This window comes from Artemia sp. Qi Xiang Cuo, chromosome 15 (assembly GCF_049724085.1).
Source record: "Artemia sp. Qi Xiang Cuo chromosome 15, ASM4972408v1, whole genome shotgun sequence".
Lineage (NCBI taxonomy): Eukaryota > Metazoa > Arthropoda > Branchiopoda > Anostraca > Artemiidae > Artemia > Artemia sp. Qi Xiang Cuo.
The window spans coordinates 65,192,928-65,215,590 of NC_142808.1; the positions used below are offsets into that span (position 1 = coordinate 65,192,928).

The window sequence follows — 22,663 nt, forward strand, 5'->3', positions numbered from 1 at the left end:
TTCAGATTTAGAGGGGGGGATGGGGATACAACGAATCTGTTTCGATACGAGGCTACAGTGTTTCAAGTATAGATTTTTAATTGACGCCTACAGACCCCTTAAAAAAGATGCCTATAAGAAAAAGTTTGACGAATTAGCAGTTAAGGAAAGGGAGGGTTCAAAGTTCCCCATAGTAGATTTTAATTGTTTAAATGGTCAATTTCCCGTGAAATTAAAAGGAATAGACATTTTCGAGCGGGCTAATGCACATTTAAAGATTGGTGTCACGGTGTTGCACCATGAAACAGACTTTGAGGAGGGCCACCGTTCCGATAAGAAGGGCTTATAATTTGCAGTGAGAGCTCCGTCAATTGAATCAGTGGAGCATTGGGCGTGGCTTCTATACACGCCACCCACATAGCCTGCTTCAATAGCACATTTTAATCGAATTACAGATATTAGTAGGGTTTTAAGTGAGGGTAAATAATGTGGGGGTGTACGTTATTACTGTCCGACATGCCTGTCCCAATTTCGGACTAATTTGAAGTTAAAGAATCACACACAGAATTTTGAATTGCATGGATATTAGGCTTCGAGGACGGTGTATGGAGAGGGGGTGATCTTACGTTTTAAGAATTTCCAGAGAATACTCGTACTCACTAGTAAGATTATTTTACATTGATAACACTAGCTCACAGCCATACAAAATTTATTAAATCCAAATTCTGTTAAAATATAAGAAGCCATAGGGATCTTTTACGCTCTCGCGCAATGAGATTCCAATAATACCATGAACGCATTGGATATAGTTGACATGTCGGGTAGCGAAGAATTCATGCGCTCGGCATCGGTGAGTCTAATCGAAACATTAAACGTTGCAATTTCGCACCTTTCTTACACACCCTCTCCTATGCTACTATCACCTGATGACAGTTTGTTCATTAAAAATCGTAAAATATGTTGGGTTTGCAACGAAGAATTTGATGATGGTGTTTGGAATGAGGGGAAGAGGAAGGTGATCGACTATGATCATTTGTGGCAGGAAATTACATCGGGGGGGGGGGGGGTTAACTTTAGAGGGGTAGCACATCAGTCATGCGATTTAAACGTTAGACAGCAATATTTCGTACCAGTTTTTATACACAATTCCAATTACGACTTAAAGTTTGTCCTACCGGCGTTGGTCCGCATTACCAAGGGTGGAGTTTTAGATGACGCATGGATAGATGGTTATTTTTCATATAATATCATACCCAAATCATCGGAGAAGCTACTGCTGCTAGAATTCATGTAGAAAACAGTTGACAAGGGTAGCACGTGCCTGAATAAAATCCGTTTTTTTTACTCTTTCAGCTTCTTCCCCAAATCCTTAAGTCAATTGATTTAGGTACAGAAAAGTGACAATTTTGACAGCTTCCCCCTCCTTAAACAGCGCTTCCCCGATGATGAAATGTATGATTTATTAACGTGCAAGGGCATATATGCATAGGATTATTACAACTCTGCCTCGAGGCTAGATGAGGTGTCATTGCCGCCAATTGAAGCTTTTTACAATTCTCTTACTGAGAATGAGTGCACCACTAGCGACGATGAATTTGCTAGGAGGGTTTGGGCAAAGGGCGGATGTAAAAATAGGTGGGATTATTGTAAACTATACTTGGCCTGTGACGTTGTCACTATTCTGGACATTGTGTGCAAAAATACGGATAAAATCTACGGGGACTTCTGATTGGATTTATATCTTTATTTTTCCACTCCTCATTCTGCGACTGACTTGATACTGACAACAACTAAAGAAGAAGTAGTTGTGATCGTCGATGTGAATCAATATCGATGTGTAGAGAGATCAATGAGGGGTGGGTTGGTTTTTCATGGGGACCGTATCATGAAAACTGATCCGACCGGACAGCACACCGATGAAAAGTCAGACGCAGTTATTTTGGACATGAAATCCCTTTACCCGTAGGCAATGTATCACAACTGTTTGCCGTATGGCAATTATAAATGGCTTAACAATCCATGTGCTTCGAATTTCTCCGACATTGCTAGCGTTGAGGCGAATGGGGCACAGGGATGTGTTTTTGAAATTGACGGTGAAATACCAATGGAAATCCATGACTCGGTAAAAGACTTTGTTTTTCCGTGCATAAATAGACTGGTGGGTAGGGACTCTCTGAGCCCCTACAATTTATTTTTAGTAGAGGATGGGAGTATGCACTGGGTACCTTCAAAACAAAAACTAATTATCGACCTCAACCCGAAACAGAATAACGTTTTACATCACGTGCTATTGTAATGGATGGTATCCAATGGCTTCAAAGTCACAGAGATTCATAATGCCCTTCAATTTGACCAAAAGCTTTACATGAAGACATTTATTGACACATTTGTCAGTAAGCGCTCACAAGCGAAAACGAAAGTTGAAAAAGAAGTCTATAAACTCATTTGGAACTCAGCCTTCGGTAAAATGTGTGAAAGCGTACGAAACAGAAGTCGTTGTGACATTGTAACCAACCCCAAAGAGTGTGCTCAAATCATTGCAGATCCAAACATCACATCGTTCACATCATAGACTGCAATATGGTGCTCCTACATCGCAAGAAAAGAAACATTTTTTTAAATAAAAATATTGCAGCGGGAATGCAATAACTGAAATAAAAAAACTCATGTTGTCATTTTATTATTATGCATGCAAGGTAAAATGGCCGATTGGTGCACAAGTTCAAGTGTATTACGGGGACACTGATTCATTCCTGTTAAAAGTGAAAACTGAAAATCTATTGAATGATTTGGAAAATGGTGAGTACATTAGCTCACGAATGGACTACACTAACTGGGATGAATCCCTCTACCCAGAGCTAGTGAAACGCCAGGTCCCAAATCAATTGTTAATGTTAAAATATGAAATGGGTAGCAATCTGATATCCAGTGGTGTGTTTCCTGGGACAAAGGTATACTGTGTGGAAACGCACAACAAGAATATCAAACAAGTTTGCAAGAGGGTACCTACACACTCTGTAAAAAATAATTTCGACATGAGTGTATATAGAAACTGTGTGGAACGTAGTTTAGTCCCAAGAGCGAAAGTCATGGCGATTCGTTCTTTACAATTTAAAAACTACACAGTTAGAGTTGAGAAATACGCCATGTCGGCCATATCGGACAAAGTCTATGTATTTGAGGATTGTGTGAAGGTACTACCACACGGTAAATATTTAATCTCAGACCGAGTTTATTTTGTATATTACAAAAAACACCTCGGTCTACAAAAATTAACTTAAATTCTTTAAAAGTACAAATTGGATGGGAGGTTGTTTTATGGGTGATGGGTGTTTTTAAATTCTTTTTTCTCTTTTTTATTGCAAATAATTTTCAATGTGTGTGCAACGCAGAGCAATTTCATCATAAATTCCACTATTTAATGCCCCCCTCCGGCCCGTCGCGGCGGGCCCCGTCGTGCTTCCCGGCCAACGGCGCTTCCCGGCCGCCGTAGTGGCCGTCCCCCCCGGGGGGACCCCATTTAAATTCATAATGTTGTAAATAAAAGTGTGATATTATTTTAAGTGTGTGTACGTATATTCTAATAAATGTTGTATTTTTTTATAAATAAATAAAAAAAAGTGTATTTATTAAAGTGTTTTTTCCAGTGCTTAGGTAAAATAAATGTTGTATTTTTTATTATAAATAAACTTAAAAAAAAGTGTATTTTTGCATGTTTAATGTGCTTTTTCCATGTTCAATGTAATATTTACAAAGTGCTATTACTTTTATGTATAATAAAAGAAAATATGATTCTTTATTGATTTTATTGTTCTTCTTCTTCTCATTATTATTGAACCGACTAGTAGGGACACTATTTAGTCATTAGACAACTATAGTCTACAGTTAGTTGTAGGTGAACTGTTGAAGGGAACATGTATCAATTTAAAACACCATTCAGATCATTTCTTTGTGGGCCATCAATGTCAGGCAAAACAATACTTTAAACTAAAATAATTCAAAATTGCTATAAAATGTTTGCGGAAAAGCAGAAAAAAATCTACTATTGTTACACTATATGGCAGGAGTCATACGATAAATTAAAAGCGATTGCCACATCGGGATTGGTGCAGATACAATTCATAGAGGGACTTGACGTTTTCAGCATTATTGAACTCAACTCTTGGCTGATTATTGACGATCTGGCTGAATCTATTGAACAATGGTCCCTGGAAATGCTACAACTGTTCACTGTTCACTCTCATCATGAACAGATTTCCGTTACTCTGGTTCTACACAATCTCTTTCACCAGAGACAATGTATGCGAACACTTGCATTTAACTGCACCTACTATATACAGAGTTGTTCGTGATTCTAGCTCGCTAATAACCCTCAATAAACAAATATTACCCGGCGCACCTAAATTTCTGCTCTCAGCATACAATCAGGAAACTAATAAACCCTACGGCTACATCCTATTGGATCTTAATCAAAATACACCTTAGGATCTGCGTGTAGTCACAGATATTTTTGACAATGAAATTACAGTATATCTCCCCGTGAACAGTATAAATACCTATTAGTTGCTATCATGACACTGAAGAAACTACATGTAAATAGACATTTATTTTCAGTTCTAAGTACTTCAAAACCCTCGCTTAGGAAAGCCAAACTCAACCATGGTATTGACAATGATTTCATTAATCTAATATCCGAACTTTTTTTTAAATTTGACCGAGGGTAATTTTCAACTGCCAGAAGTAGTTAAGCAACAGGCAAGGCAACATCGTTCAACCGTACGTATATTGGCCTCTAAAAGGAAAAACAAGAATTTTAAAAAGAAATGTCTTCTTCAGGTTGGCGGTAACTTTTTTACACTTTTTCTGGCAGCACTTGCAGGACTTCTAAACAATTTTCTCTAGAGAATTGCAAACCATATAAATTTACTCCAATAAAATTTGCTCTCTCACCCGTGGAACTCTTTGAGAACAATCGGAGTAAATTCATTGGCAACGAGAATATTGAGGATGATAAAAAACTGCTTTGACTTCAAGATGCACTTTGCCGAGTGGACAAACATATACCCTATCTTGCGAAGACCAGTGGTATTGATCACAAAAAAGAATCATCTTCTCAGAATTCTGCTGCTGCTGCTGGAACACAATTAAAGAAGGAGGAATTGTATTCAATTGTGTACACTGCTCTATCATAGTCATAGTCCTATAAAGGCTGCATTGGCCGAACGATTGATAAGAACTATTCGACTTTTAATTTCAAGATATTGCACATTGAAAAATACATCTGCTTTTATTCATGATTAAGATAAATCATGTTGATTCATAATAAACGATCTTATCAATCATTGTCCAATTCAACCCCAACCGAAGTTCATCATTCTGATCATGATACAATTGACACCTGTCTTAAACAATATTCCAATGAAACGAATGTCAAGAAGAAAAAATTTAATGTCGGTGATACTGTACGAATTAATAGGACAACTAATGTTTTTCAAAAGGGTAACTACTTGTGGTCCACAGAACTTTTAAAGTGGCAAAAATCCTAGACAATAAACCCATAACTGATCGTTTTGCGTGATACCAAAGATGAAGAGATTCTCGGCGGCTTTTATTACTATGAACTACAAAAAGTTAAAAATAATAGTGGAATCTATCAAATTGAAAAGATATTAAAGATTGGTACTCGCAGGGGTAAGAAACACTTACTTGTTCGATGGCTAGGATACAACTCTGATTTTGATTCTTGGATCAGTGTTGAAGATATTGACAATGCCTAATAATTTCTATGTAACTTTTATGTCCAATGTTTCCGATCCTCTATACAACGATGCGAATAAGACAAGTGATTTTTGGACGAAACTCTCTCCCGCCATCAAATTCGGTGAAGGAAAGTATGAAGTGGCTCTTGTGAACTTTATTCTCAAAATACCTACGACATCCTGAGAAAAGATTATGTCTATAATATACAAGTTATACCATTCGATTGGTAACTCTTTGTTGAGTATGAATGGGTTGAAGCATTTAAATCTAGTGAAAATCCAGATGTTACATTGAGATATAAAGAGTATGGTACTATGATGGATTTGTGTCGTGCAATCAATAGAAAAATATCATATCGCAGGAAAGGTACATTCCATTTTAATTATTCAATTGAACACGATAGGATTTACATTACCTCACCTGTTGACACTGAAATAATTCATCTCAGTGATAATCTGAGAGACGTTCTTGGCTTTAAACAGAATATGATCAATGGGGAAAACGCTGGCACTGTTAGCGGGATGGATCAAGTTATTTTTGCTGATTATCCACCTGGTTTCACCTCGGACTCTTGCATATTTCTCTATGCATCCTTTGTGGAAACATCGAGAGTTGTTAATTCAAATGTCCCCCTCGTACGTGTTCTTGAACGAAACACAACTCATGAACTTGTTCATCACTATAATATAAAGCATCTTCAGTATGTTCCTGTAAACACTTTGTATTTGGAACTCTGAAAAGAACACTAAGGAACACTAAGAAGTGAATTGGGTGATCCTCTAGCAATAACAAAAGGCTTAGCAGTGATTACATGTCATTTTCGACCCATCCTTGACGTCACCAGCACCACCTAAAATGAACAATAGAAGAATTCCATTTTTCTGTCCTGATATCAATTGCTATGTTGGTGCTCTGAGTCCACGTCAAATAGGCAATGGATTGGACTACTACAAGGGGCGTACTACAATGTTTGGCTATGGTCTTGGTACCTGGTTTGCTAGGCTATTTCGTTCTGCACTACCCCTTGCCAGAAGATATCTTTTACCTGCTGTATCAAAATATTGCTGCCTCAACGCTACAGGACTGGGGGTCGGGTAAGAATTTCAAGGAGAGTGTTAAGGAAAATATTAGATCTTCAGCAAGAGCCGTTGATGAGGAATTAAAATCTCAGCAAAATGGGAAGGGCTTGAAAAGGATGGGTGCGCCTTATTCACTCATCAGTCTCTACCCAGGCGGGAAGCGAAGGGCATCAACAAGGACTTGGAGGAATAAAACGAGGAAGACCAATAAGAAGAACAAAAAGAAAAAGATTTATAGATCAAAGAAGGATTTCTTCTCTTAGGATGACTTATCTCCCTCACAAGGAATCACTTCAATCAATCAGTTCCACACTGAATCTGTTCAATCCTGGAAATATTGATGTCAGTTTCAAGCATTCCTACGATGAACATCTTCACCCCGAGCAACCCGTCTCGGAAACTAAACTCTTTTAAATGTTTTCCAATTATGACTATTTCTTTGATTGGTCATCACCATTTATTGATTTAAATGTTGCGGCGAAGAAAAAGTCAGATAATACAATTCCAACTGCTGCCGATGGACTCTCCTACGATTGTGGAATTGTGTTTCAGAAATCTTTCTTGAAGAGTTTTGACAAAAAAGCGAAATGTAGCGTGAAAAGCAAGCGTCGAGAAAAATAATTTTCATCACTTACGGAAATTTTTTATGTTGAACCTTACTTTCAGTTGAAAAACTTTTTTTTTATTAAATTATCGATTATATTTCAAATTAGGCCAGGAAATACCCTTAAGTCCTATGATCACTTAAAAATAACTCAAATTGTTGATTTTCTTAGAATGAGCCATCTCCTGATATTTTAGGACTATTGGCTCGTTGTAATCACTCCTTGGGGGAAAAAATCATGAACCTTCGTCTGTGATCCTCCTTCTCGCTGAAAATATAAATTCCATAGGGTGTTTTAGGGGCGTATGGTGCGGGACGGGGTCTAATCACCTCCAGTCCTATAATCACTTGAAAATAACTCAAAGTGTTGATTTTCTTTGAATGAGCCATCTCCTGATATTCTAGGACTATTGGTTCGTTGCAATCACTCCCTGGGAAAAAAATGATGAACCCTCGTCTGTGACCCTCCATCTCGCTGAAAATATAAATTCCAGAGGGTTTTTTAGGGGCGTATGGTGCGGGATGGGGTCTAATCACCTCCAGTCCTATGATCACTTAAAAATAACTCAAATTGTTGATTTTCTTAGAATGAGCCATCTCCAGATATTCTAGAACTATTGGTTCGTTGCAATCACTCCCTGGGAAAAAAAAATGAGAAACCCTCGTCCTTGATCCTCATTCTTGCTGAAAATATCAATTCAAAATTTGTGTAGATAGGAGCTTGAAGCATCTACAAAAAGATCTTTAGATTTTCTACATCTAATAGCATGACTTTCATAAGATTTGCTAAACTTTTGGTGGATGCTTCCCCCTCTTCAAAATTCCCCCTCTAATTATTATGAAAGGGTAAGATACTATTCTGCAAATGGAAATTTGAAACTTGCAGCAGTGAGTTCTACGCCCAAGAGCAACCCAATAATAATAGTTCGACAATCATCTCCCTATCTCCTATTATATTCCATCATTAGAGAGACCTACCGTAGAGATTACCAGCTCATAATTATGTACAAAAATGAGGAATTTTTCCTTTTTTCCAAGGAAAAGAAACCACGGATGTGTCAATTTATTTTGTTATTCCAATCACATTCAACTATTTGGCTTTGATATAACTTGATTCATTTTGTATATAGTCTTGTACACTTTTTAGCGTGAACACCAGTGACTTTGGAAAGAGTGGTGGGGGAACTTAAACTTCCCACTTCACCAATATTTTCATAAACACCTTTCAGAACTTCAACCGTTTTGAACGTAAACGTGTAGTGTAACGTCCGCTGCTGCTGGAACACAGTTAAAGAAGGAGGAAATGGATTCAATTGTGTCGAGCATTGGAAATCTAATGCCCCACTCATATCGTGAACAAAGTAAACGACTCATAACATATCTCATGGAAAGTGGTCAAGATCATATTCAAGTTGATAGAAATGGGAAAGGGATTATAATTCAGGGCAAGAGCTATAATCTACTTGATTTAATCTATGACATGGTTACAAATCGTAAAGGACTATTATCATTTGACGCTCATCTATACAACTTTCTAAATACATTAAACTTCCCCAAAAGCCTTATTAGCAGTAAGCAAAATCTAATAAAATTAAATGAACATGCACACTCAACATCATTAAAATATGAACATGAAAAAGAAGAAGAGGATTTTAAATCAATCTTGGAAAATACTAGAACACCTAGTGGAAACTTGACAATGGTGAGGAGGAGTAGCACACCATTGATAGCTAGACAAACGCGAAGACGTATCAAGTCAACGTCATCACCCCCATCACCAACAACGAGTATACAAAAGGGTAGCAGCTTAATTTCCCTTTTGTGGATCAATAATTCCCCTCCATTATGCAAATCAATTTTGTCCCCCTTCGTGGATCAATAAACCTTGAATAAATTATAACCTGTCTGCGTTAGACTTAATTATCGATGCCAGCACGGTGTTCGCCCACTAACTCATGAGGCCTCCCTACTAAAATCTTATTGTAAAATCTTAGTTTGGTGCAAGAAAATATTAATAAGCCACTATCTTTTGGCACAATCTTCCCAGTCATTACGAACGTTCATTAGAGCTTTGAATTTATATAAACTCTCTTCCGGCAGAATTCTGAGATGATTCTTTTTTGTGATCAATACCACTGGTCTTCGCACGATAGGGTATATGTTTGTCCACTCGGCAAAGTGCATCTTGAAGTCAAAGCAGTTTTTTATCATCCTCAATATTCTCGTTGCCAATGAATTTACTCAGATTGTTCTCAAAGAGTTCCACGGGTGAGAGAGCAAATTTTATTGGCGTCAATTTAAAGGGTTTGCCATTCTCTTGAGAAAATTGTTTACGATTCCTGCAATTATCGGCAGTAAAAGTGTGAAAAAGCTACCGCCAGCCTGAAGAAGACGTTTCCTTTTAAAATTCTTTCCTTTCTTTTTAGAGGCCAATATACGTACGATGGAACGATGTTGCTTTGTCTGTTGCTTAACTACTTCTGGCAGTTGAAAATTGCCCTCGGTCAAATTTAAACAAAGTTCGGATATTAGATTAATGAGATCATTGTAAATACAATGTTTGAGTATGGCTTTCCTAAGCGAGGGTTTTGAAGTGCTTAGAACTGAAAATAAATGTCTTTTTTCATTTAGTTTCTTCAGTGTCATGATAGCAACTAATATGTCTTTTTACTGTTCACGGGGAGATATACTGTAATTTCATTGTCAAAAATATCTGTGACTACACGCAGATCCTAGGGTGTATTTTGATTAAGATCCAATAGGATGTAGCCATAGGGTTTATTAGTTTCCTGATTGTACGCTGAAAGCAAACATTTGGGGGCCGAGGTATATATTTTTATTGAGAGTGATGAATAAGCGGAGCTTCCTACAGATCCTATGTAGAGGGCTGATGGTAAAGTTCGAATCATGTGTTTATGTGCACTGGTTCTGACGAAAAATGCTGTTTAATGACTGCATGACGGAAATCTGTTCATGATGAGAGCGAACTGTAAGTTGTGGCTTTATGTCAAGAGAAAACTGCTCAATAGATTCAGCCAGATCGTCAATAATTCGCCAAGAGTTCGGTTCAATAATGCTGAAAACGTCCCTGTATGAATTGTATCTGCACTAATCCCGATATGCCAATTGCTTTTATTTTATCGTATGCCTCCTGCCAAATACTGTAACAATAGTACATTTTCTGGCTTTTCCACAAACTTTTTATCGCAATTTTTAATTATTTTAGTTAAGAGTGCTATTTTGCCTGACATTGATGGCCCACACAGAAACGGTCTGAATGGTGTTTTAAATTGATACATGTTCCCTTCAACAGTTCACCTACAACTAACTGTAGACTCTAGTCGTCTAGTTAGTAAATAATGTCCCTGCTAGTCCGTTCAAGAATAATGAGAAGAAGAAGAAGAATAAAATCAATAAAGAATAATATTTTCTTTTATTATACATAAAAGTAATAGCACTTTATAAATACTAAAGAACGAATCTCCATGACTTTCGCTCTTGGGCCTAAACTACGTTCAACACAGTTTCTATAAACACTCATGTCGAAATTATTTTTTACAAAGTGTGTAGGTACCCCCTTGCAAACTTGTTTGATATCCTTGTTGTGCGTTTCCACACAGTATACCTTCGGCCAAGGAAACACACCACTGGATATCAGATCGCTACCCGTTTTAGATTTTAACATTAACAATTGATTTGGAGCCTGGTGTTTCAGTAACTCTGGGTAGCGGGATTCATCCTAATTAGAGTAGTCTATTTGTAAGCTAATGTAATCGCCATTTTCCAAATCATTCAATAGATTTTCACTTTTAACTTTTAACAGGAATGAATCAGTATCCCCATAATACACTTGAACTTGTCCCTCAATCGGCCACTGTACCTTGCATAAATTATAATAAAATGACAACATGAGTTTTTTAGATATATCAGTTATTGCACTCCCGCCTGCAATATTTTTATTTAAAACAATGTTTATTTTCTGGCGATGTAGGAGCACCATATCAGAGTCTATGATTGTGAACGATGTGAAGTTTGGATCCGCAATGATTCGAGCACAATCTTTGGGATTTGTTACAATGTCACATCGACTTCTGTTTCGTACGCTTTCGCACATCTTACCGAAGGCTGAGTTCAAAATGACTTTATAGATTTCTTTTTCAACTTTTGTTTTCGATTGTGAACGCTTACTGTCAAAGGTGTAATAAAAGTTTTCATGTAAAACTTTTAATAAAATTGGAGGGCTCTATGAATCTTTATGACCTTTAAACCATAGGACAACATCCATTTCAATAGCAAGTGATGAACGACGATATTCTGTTTCGGGTTGAGATCGGCAATTAGTTTTGTTTTGAAGGTACCCAGTGCATACTCTACTAAAGATAAATTGTAGGGGCTCAGAGAGTCCCTACCCAACGGTCTATTTATGCACGGAAAAAAAAAGTCTTTTACTGAGTCATAGATTTCCATGGGTATTTCACCGTCAATTTAAAAAAAACATCCCTGTGCCCCATTCTCCTCAACGCTAGCACTGTCGGGGGAATTCGAAGCACATGGATTGTTAAGCCATTTATAATTGCCACACGGCAAACAGTAGTGAGACATTGCCGATGGGTAAAGGGAATTCAAATCCAAAAAAACTGCATCTGACTTTTCATCGGTGTGCTGTCCGGTTGGATTAGTTTTCAAGATACGGTCCGTATGAAAAACATACCCACCCCACCATTATATCGCTGCAAACAGATGCTGATCCACATCGGCGATCAGACCTATTTCTTCTTTTCTGATTTTAAGTATCAAGTCCATCACCAGATGAGGAGTGGAAAAATAATAGAGAATTGTAAAAAGCTTCAATGGGCGGTAATGACACCTCCTCTAGCTTCGAGGCAGAGTTGTAATAATCATATGCATATATGCCCTTACAAGTTAATAAATCATACATTTCATCATCGGGGAAGCACTGTTTAAGGACGGGGAAGCTATAAAAATTGTAAGTTTTCTTTACCTGAATCAATTGACTTAAGGATTTGGGGAAGAAGCTGAAAGAGTCTAAAAAACGGATTTTATTCAGGCACGTTTTACCCTTGTCAACTGTTTTCCACATGAATTCTAGCAGCAGTAGCTTCTCCAAGGATTTGGGTATGATATTATATGAAAAAGAATCATCTATCCATGCGTCATCTAAAACTCCACCCTTTGCAATGCGGGCCAACGCCGGTAGAACAAACTTTAAGTCGTAATTGGAATTGTGTATAAAAACAGGTACGAAATATTGCTGTCTAACGTTTAAATTGCACGACTGATGTGCGCCCCCTCTAAAGTTACACCCCCCCCCCCGATCTAATGTCCTGCCACAAATGATTATGGTCGATCACCTTCCTCCTCCCCCCATTCCCAACACCATCATCAATTTTTTCCTTGCAAACCCAACATATTTTACGATTTTTAATATTCAATCTGTCATCTGGTGATAGGAGCATAGGATAGTTTGTGTCTCTCCGATAGTTTCTCCGCTTACCGTCTCCACAGCCTGGTATCCATGACGTTTACAGTGTTTTATGTGATTTTTTAACTTTAAATCAGTCCAAAATCGGGACAGGCATGTCGGACAGTAATAACGTACACTCCCACATTTCTTACCCTCACTTAAAACCCTACTAATATCGGTAGTTGGATTAAAATGTCCTATTGAATCAGATTATGTGTGTGGCGTGTATAGAAGCCACACCCAATGCTCTACTGATTCAATTGACGGAGCTCTCACTGCAAAATAATACGCCCTTCTTATCGGAACGGTGGCCCTCCTCAAAGTCTGTTTCATGCTGCAACGCCGTGACACTAATCTTTAAATGTGCATTAGCCCGCTCGAAAATATCTATTCCTTTTAATGTCACAGGAAATTGAGCATTTAAACAAAAAAAATCTACTATGGAGAACTTTAAACCCTCCCTTTCATTAACTGCTAATTCGTCAAACTTTTTCTTATAGGCATCTTTTTGAAGGGGTCTGTAGGCGCCAATTAAAAATGTATACTTGAAACACTAGCCTCGTATCGAAACAGATTCGTTGTATCCCCCTACCTCCTTCTAAATCTGAATGATATTTTAATTCAATTGCCCTCCTTCACCCAAGCCCACCTCTTAAAAAAATACTTTTTAAATCTACAAATATTAACGTTTAAACTCTCAATAAATAAAACCACAGACCCGCTACCCCAGTCGTTATAATTATCCACTTTAATTTGAATAATATTAAACCAAACAAGAAAAAACACCACAAAATTTGATAAATGCGGGGGAATTGTCAACATCTCTGTGTGCAAGTATTTCGAATACAGTTCGCTCGCATTTTCAATAAAAAACAATATTTTTAGTGCTATTGATGCTTTTAAACTGACCCACACCCCCATCTGTTGTTCAAGAATGGCTCGTATCTTGTTAACATATGAATGGGTAATGTCCAGGGGATCTGTTATTATATCCCCTGACACTAGAGAGTTAAATAGATCACCAAATTTGGTGCTGTAGACGTTTGTATGGTGCAAGGCAGAGTTGGAAAGAAGAAAATCTGGAAGTGGGGATACTTGTGATGATGTTATATCATTATTAGTCCTAGTACTAGCGGTATCATTAACCAGAATGGTGGTGGCATAGAATTGCCAATAGCACCACCTCCAGTCTGTTCAATTGCATTAGATGGACGTGGCATGAAATCCCCTAAGCTAGTTAGTATGTCTTCCAGGGTGTTTGGGGATATCTGATCAAGCCAGCCTGTATTGTCCTGTGACGGAATTTCTTTATGAGGACCCGGTTTAGATGCACTAGTACTACTAACATCACCTAAATGCTCTCTCATAAATCTATCTTTCCATTCCGGGTCCTCCACCATTCTAATATCACAAGTTAAATCAAAAAGGCTGGCCGTGTTCCCAAAACCATCATTCAGAAAACCTCTATGCCACTCCATATTATCAAGAACTAGTGTAGGCTCATTCCTAAACTCCATTGGTGGTGCGACGATTGGTTCAGGTTCACTAAAAATGGATGCTTCATGACCTGATGGTGATGGCGCTGCTAATTCATTAATCTGTAGAAAAAGGGTTTATTTTCTATGTAAAATAACCATTATTTTATAAAGTTAAAAAACTATGTTCATTTTTCACCCGACCCTCAAAACTTAATTCCCCCTCCTAGCATTATACTCACTAAATACTTGCCCCCCAACCCCTCACCTAATATAAAGTACCCAAAATAGAGCTTAGTTAATTCTAAATTTTACTATTTTTTTATGTTATTAATTACACTGAAAAAAAATTGAAAATCTAAAAAACCCCGATAAATGTTCACTAGTTTGGTGTGGCATACACACTGCAATGTTTTAACTAATAGTTATAAAGTAAAATAAAAAATATTAGTCAAGGAACTGCGATTATTTAAGAAAAAAGCAATAGCCTTATTTCTCCTGAAGCATTTTAAGTCAAATGTTTACCGGGGTATTAAATATGTACCATTTTTACCCCCCCCTCAAAACTTAATTTCCCCCTTCCTAGAATGATATTCATTAAATACTTGCCCCCACCCCTCCCCATAAAGTTCAGAAAGAAGCAAGAGTCTATTTCTCCTGAGGAATTTCAAGTCAGATTTTTACCGGGATATTAAATAAGTAGCATTTTTACACATCCCTAAAAACTTAATTTCCCCCTCCTTGCTTTATTTTAACTAAGAACTTGCCCCACCCCCTCACGTCAAATAAAGTAGTAAAAATAGAGCTTAGCCAATTCTAAATTTCATCTTTTTTTTATGTTATTAATTACACTGAAAAAAAATAACATCTAAAAAGCCCCGATAAATATTCACTAGCTTGGTGTGGCATACACAATGTAATGTTTTGACTAATAGTAATAAAGTAAAATAAAAAAATATTTGTCAAGGAACTGCGATTAGTTCAGAAAGAAGCAATAGCCTTATTTCTCCTGAAGCATTTTAAGTCAGATGTTTACCGGGGTATTAAATAAGTACCATTTTCACTTCCCCCTCAAAACTTAATTTCTCCCTTCCTAGCATTATGTTCACTATATATTTGCCCCCACCCCCTCCCCAGAATGTTCAGAAAGACGCAATAGTCTATTTCTCCTGAAGCATTTCAAGTCAGATGTTTACCGGGGTATTAAATAAGTAGCATTTTTTACACCTCCCTCAAAACTTAATTTCCCCCTCCTAGAATTATTTTAACTAAGTACTTGCCCCCACTCCCTCACTTCATATAAAGTAGTCAAAATAGAGCTTAGCCAAATCTAAATTTCATAATTTTTTTATGTTATTAATGGCACTGAAAAAAAAATGAACATTTAAAAAGCCCCAATAAATATTCACTAGCTTGGTGTGGCATACACACTGTAACGTTTTGACTAATATTAATAAATTAAAATAAAAAAATATTATTCAAGGAACTGCGATTAGTTAAGAAAAAAGCAATAGCCTTATTTCTCCTGAAGCATTTTAAGTCAAATGTTTACCGGGGTATTAAATAAGCACCATTTTTACACCCCCCTCAAAACTTAGTTTCCCCCTACCTCGAATTATATTCACTCACAACTTGCCCCCGTGGGACTTGTTCATTGTCTTGAGTATTTTATGATTTCTCATAGGCCACTGGCCTAATTTGGCTATTGTGTGTGCCCCATTGTTTTTGTGCGGGTTCCATTGTAACTGAATCCCGGTGTAACTGAACCCCAAGCAACTGAACCCCCGTGCATCTGAACCTTCGTGCAACTGAGCCCTCTTTAACTGAAGCCTCATGCAACTCAACCCCCCTGCAACTCCACCCCATTTAACTAAACCCCGTGTAACTGAACCACCGTGTAAGTGAACCTCCGCGCAACTGAACCCCCTAGCAACCGAACCCCCGTGGGCAACTGCACCATCTTGCAACTGATCACTCTTTAACTGAACCCTCATGCAACTCAACCCCCGTGCAACTCCACCCCATTTAACTCAACCCCGTGTAACTGAACCATCATGCAAGTGAACCTCCGTGCAAGTGAACTCCCCGTATAACCGACCCCTCGTACAACTGAACCCCCGTATAATCGAACCCCCGTATTACCTAACCCCCATACAACTGAACCCCCTTGTAACCGAACCCCCGTGCATCTGAACCCTCATGCAACTGAGCCCTCTTTAACTGAACCCTCATGCAACTCAACCCCCATGCAACTCCACCCCAATTAACTGACCCCCGTGTAACTGAAACATCATGCAAGTGGACCTCCGTGCTAGTGAACTCCCCGGATAACCGAACCCCCGTACAACTGAACCCCCTGTGCAATTGAACCCCCGTATAATCGAACCCCCGTATAACCTAACCCACATACAACCTAACCCCCATACAACTGAACCCCCTGTGAAACTGAACCCCCTGAGCTATCTGATAAATGGTGCTTACCATAGAAGTTACAGCTAGCTCACTACAAAGTGTTCGTGGGGCATAGTGAATCACGCTTTCTCTCCTCAAATTCATGTCAGTGCTGCCAGTCTCATGATTGATCTTTGTTCGTTTTTGACTTGAAGCCTGAATATCTGAGTCCTGGAAATAAAAATCAATTTTTTAGTTATTCACTAGGTATTTCAATACGATGTATGAAAAAAATAAATACAATTTCAACTATTAGCTACATTTGAAATTTATTCAGAATATTATTGGTGGGCACCCCTTCCCTCAACTCCTTTTTTTTTCTTCAAGAATTACCCCCTTTGGTAAATATATACGCGTACATACAATGATCGTCTCAATTATATATGACACAGAAGATAATTGCTATCTGTTGAGTTAAAAATAGAAATTGTTGGGAACGCTATTTTACCCAGATATCTTTATACCTGGCCATCTGCTTTGAAGCTAGCGAAAAATATACGATCTGAAGCATTTCAAGTCAGATGTTTGCTGGATATGAAATAAGTACCATTTCTACACATCCTTCAAAACTGAATTCCCCCTCCTAGCATTATTTTTAACTTCAATTATTAAGCTCGGTTAAGCTATGAATGCATAAAGCCATAAAAGTGCAGTTTTTTGACGCATCAGTCACACAACCTCCCCTAACAAGGCCACAACAATGAGCCACCGGAATGTCATACAACACTTTTTTTTTAAATACGATGTATGAAAAATATACAATTTCAACTTTTAGCTACATTTGAAATTTATTCAGAATATTAATGGTGGGCACCCCTTCCTTCAACTCCTCTTTTTTTCTCTACAATAATTACCCTTGATTATTGGCTGAGTTGGAAATCATCCTCTCATTAAGTTTGCTTAATTAACAACGCAGTGAAATGTAATCTCACGAGAAAACAGCCTTCTAATCAAAAATATTTAAACAGCTGTTATGGACATGTGAAATTTATCGTAGCTTCGAGAGTTTACATAATTACAGAAAGCTCCCCCTTCTGTGTGAAACTCAAAATGATAGATAATTCTGTGTGAAATTCATAATGATAGATAGGAAATAAAAGTTATTTCTTATATTAGTCGACGATTAATGTATATTTACTTACCAATATAATTCTTTTATTGTCCATTAAAATGATTGGATTGATTGATTCTTATAGGCTTATTATAACTTCTACTAATCAACTTACACATAATTAAAATTTCTTTAAATATATATAGCAAAAAAAAAAAAAAAAAAAAAAAAAACAAAAAAAAAACAGGATGATTATAACCAACTGTAAACCGGTATTTCTAGAATGCGACCATTATTTGATTACGCAATTTGATAATTTCTAGTTTCTGGTTAAAAAAATAAAATAAAAAATAAAACATGTTATGATGAAAGTGTCTCAAAAACCAGTCTGCTTGCGTTATACAATCTCAATTATACTTTCAAAACCTGTTTGATCACTTTATAGATATACAATATAAAAGGATTGGTCGCTTTTTGCAATATGAACTTCAAAATGCACTGCTTCAGGCGTAGGTTTCCTTGTAGGTTTGAAACCTTATATATAGATATCACACTACTACTTTTGTTCGACATGGTAAAAAAAATAATAACTTTGTCTTTGAGGATGACTTAATCCCAACAGTCCCCGGGGGACGGGCTGCATTTTATGAACTTGGCCCATTTTTTACGTATTGAAAACATTTCAGGGGTTGTTGTTTCGGGCAGTGGGGGGAGGGGGCCGGGGTGACCGGGGAGGATCTTTTCATGGGGGAAGGAGCATTGCTATGCCGGGGGTGCCAGATTTCCCAGCATTATTTAAAAACTATCAGAAATTAAATAAAAAAACAAGTTTTTCAACTGAAAGTAAAGAGCAACATCAAAACTTAAAACAAACAGAAATTATTATGTATATGATTGGGTTCGCCCCCTAGTCAATACATCACTCTTTATGCTAAAGTTTTTTTTTAGTACTTTCATAAGAGCTATTTGTTCTAATTAACGGCCGTTGTAATTAAGGGGTCATTTTTAAGGAATCGGAACAAAATTCGAAGTTTAGCGTAAAGAACTAGGAATTGACTAGGGGGGCGAACTCCCCTTATATGCGTAATAGAAATATATGAATATAGAAGTTTTTTACGTAAGTTAATTCGTAAGTTACGTATATTTATAACTAATAAAAACTTTCGTAAATAAAATTAAACAACATTCAAAAAAGTCATTTAGCCAAAAAAAATTAACATTAATATGCAAATTTGTTTTAATTTAGTCATGTAGGTTGAGCCAAAATCAAAACCTGCATTAATTTAGAAACGTTCAGAAATTAAACAAAAAAAAAGTTTTTTTTTTAACTGAAAGTAAGGGGCGACATTAAAACTTAAAACGAACAGAAATTATTCTGTATATGACAGGTAACGTCTTTAGCGTAAGGAGCGAGGCGTTGAAGAGGGGACATCCCTTTCATATACGGAATAATTTCTGTTCGTTTTAAGTTTTAATGTCGCTCCTTACTTTCAGTTAAAAAAAACTGTTTTATTCATTTAATATATCAAAAGAATTGGCCAATGTTGTTGGTTTCAAATATATAAGTTTTATTAAGCTTAGTCTTACCCATCAAAGGCTACGAGCCTGAGAAAGATGATTTTTAAAAAAAATGGGAACACCCCATAAAAGTTACAGAATCTCAATTAAAATAACACCATCAGGTTCAGCGTATTAGAGAACCCATTGTAAAGTTTTCAAGCTTTTATCTACAACAACGTGGAAATTTGTACTTTTTGCCACAAGAAAGATCCGGTATCCGGGTGTATTTGTTGTTTTTTTTTTTACCCAGGGGTGATTGTACCGACCTCGCAGTCTGAGAATACTGAAAGGGCTCATTCTAGCAGAAATAAAAAGTTCTAGCGCTCTTTAAGCGACCAAAAAGATTGGAGGGCTACTAGGCCCTCTTCCACGACCCTTTTTCTCAAAATCGTCTTATCAAAATTTTCAGATACCAATATTGTTCAGCATAGTTAAAAAGCCGAATAATTATGCCATTGGAGATATCATGACCCCCAACAGCCCCCGGAACAGGTCTTTTACTTATAAGATTTGCCCATTGTTTACGCATTGTATTTGTTATTGGGTAGCATACATACATTTTTTTTTGCGGGGACGAGGATCAAATTTTATGCTGGGGGATTTTCTACGGGGAGAAATTTTTGGGGAAAAAAGCTTCCAGGGGGATAATTTTTCAGGGGAAATTTTGCATTGCGGGAAATTGCCAGAATTCCAATACACAATTCTTCTTCAGTCTTGCTTTCTCTTTGCTGACTCAATTTTGCGCGTGGAGATCTTAAGGGCAATCGGTCGGGATAAATTTTCACCATAATTGAATTTTCAAGAGAATATATCTGTGGAGAAGTGGAATTTTTCTGTGGAGGTGGGGCCCGATTTCCTGGCGTTATCTAGGAATACGATAAGAAATTTTCAAAAGTTTCAGAGGTTTTTCAAAGTAAAGTAAAGTCCTACATTGAAGTGCCATATTATACACCCAAGATCAAATAGTCTTCATTTTACCAATAACAAATCCTGCATTCTAAAAATGGACAAATTGCATAATTTATGTTCATTGCACCGGGGGCTGTGGTTGTTTGAAATCCCCAGAGGCGTAGCAAGTAGAACTTGTGACAATTTTGAATAAAATATTTTTTTAAGATTCTTATGAGTATCAAGTGGTAATCTAAAAGGGACAAGAGGGGTGGAATAGTTGCAATTCATTTATTTCAGAATCCCTCTCAAAATGCCTTTAATTTTCAAGTTAATACCCATAGTGATTTTTTAGATATTTCTGTTGTGTCCTTTTGACAACCCAACTACATATAGGTTATTTTAATTTTATTTGACATCTTTTTCAACAATTTTTAAAAGTTTTATCTTAATATTCTTAACCTTTTTGAAGACTTAGGATCAAACATGCCCCCTTTTCCCAATAATCAACCTTATACTGTAAGCAAACATTGGTTAGCTTGCGACACTTGTCCCAGTCTCCAAAAGACTACGCTGTATCCGCCATATCCAAGGCCGTATCCAGGGGAGTAGGGGGTTTTACTATCCCCCCCCCCCCAACATGTTTGTCCGACTCGTAAAAACATAACAAAAATGAATATAAACAAATTCTTGATGCGTTTAAAAGTTTTTTTTTGTAAACCCCCCCCCCCACGAAAAAAATCATTTTGTAACTCCCTCCCCCCTTCCCACCCGAAAAAAAAATCCTGGATACGGCCCTGAATATAATACATGAGCCGCTAATAGGGCATATCTGATGAACAGCTAGGGATATTAAACTGAAGTCTTTTAAACCTCAAACAAACATGGAACAGATTGTGTGCGGGTAAAAGGTGTGGAAGTTAATCCTTCATCTTCTTCCTGTAAACCCAGTCTGAATGATGGGGCTGCATTAAAGCTTAAAGCTAGCAGAAATTATTCAGTATAGGAGATCCAGTACGATTCCGTATGTGATAAACATCGTTCGAACAGCTGATTAAATATTTTGATCACTGGTATAAAGTGACAGTCTGATTATTAACTTTGGTGTGATCAATAGTTTAAATTTAATTCTTTACTTGTATTTGCATGTTGTTCTTTTTTGTGGTAAAGGACTTGCGGTTTTTTGTGTGTCAAATATGCTATACTATATTTATGTTTTTCTTGAGTATTTTGGTGATGTACTCAGTTGACTGTATCAGTGGCTTTAAAATGCATAATTTTTAGCCAGCAGCATAATTTGCTTTGCATAATGAAATGCAGTATAAATTATGCTGCACAATTTGTTTGTAGCAATATAGTATAGCCGGATGTCTTTCTTTTTCTTATTTTGTTGTTCTTCAATTAACTGATCCATGAAATTATAATTATTTGGTAAGACCAAATAATAAAGATAGATTGCCTGACCATTATTGACTTTTTTTCTTTTTTGATAGCCTAATTAAGAAGAATATTGAAAAACATGAGCAAATTTGATTACAATCTGAGTACAAGAGGAATACAATCTCATGTAATCGATCATGCTGAATACAAAAAACAACGTTATATAGCCAATTAATGGGTAATACCGTCCCTATTTCCTCAAATTCCCTAAACATTACTTTGAACTGACAAAAATTCTTTTAAAATCATAGGCAGAGCAATAGTGCTGGCTAAGTAAAGAACTATGTTGGCAACATGTATTTTTTGTTTATTGGTTTGTTTGTTTTAGGCCAGGGCACTTCGTATAGAAGGGTGGTCGTAGAACCTTCAAAAAGGGCTCATTGAGTTGGAGGAGGCCCGTCAGTTCCTCTAACACCACCTACTAAAAATTTTATATATTCCATAAATTATGTTTTTGAGGATGACCCCCCACCCCTTCAATCAGCCCTCAGGACAGGAGTTGTAAGCTATATCCAGGGGATACATAAGGTTTTTTATACCAAGGGTGATCGTAGAAACTTCAGAGGTGGCTGATTTGATTGGTAATAAGAATTTATAGTGTCATTTCTAAGAGTAACAGTGATTAGAGGGCAACTCCCCCCCCCCACCCACACGCCCCAACACACGTCTTAATGTCCCATAATGCGTCCAATTGAAATTTCGAGATAGCAATTTTATCCAAAATTGTCCAAAAATCATATAACAAGGCCTTAAGGGTAAAAAAAAAACCAAAAACCTGGAGTAAAGGGTTGTAAGTTATGCCAGGGGGTATTTAAGGTTTTTATAGAAGGGGTGGTTGCATAAGCTTTAGAGAAATCTCATTTGGCTGAAAACTGGAAGTTAGAGTTCCCT

The 22,663-nt window shown here is 37.1% G+C and overlaps 1 protein-coding gene across 1 annotated transcript in view; it reads left to right on the forward strand.

Annotated features, from left to right (window-relative positions):
• The window catches only part of LOC148943995 (protein CFDP2-like), a 33,573-nt gene that overhangs the window by 2,598 nt on the left and 8,312 nt on the right, over positions 1-22,663 (forward strand). Inside the window, exon 3 of the mRNA XM_089101319.1 lies at positions 14,029-14,147. Coding sequence (XP_088957445.1) covers positions 14,029-14,147 — 119 coding nt within the window. The remainder of the gene's footprint in view (positions 1-14,028; positions 14,148-22,663) is intronic.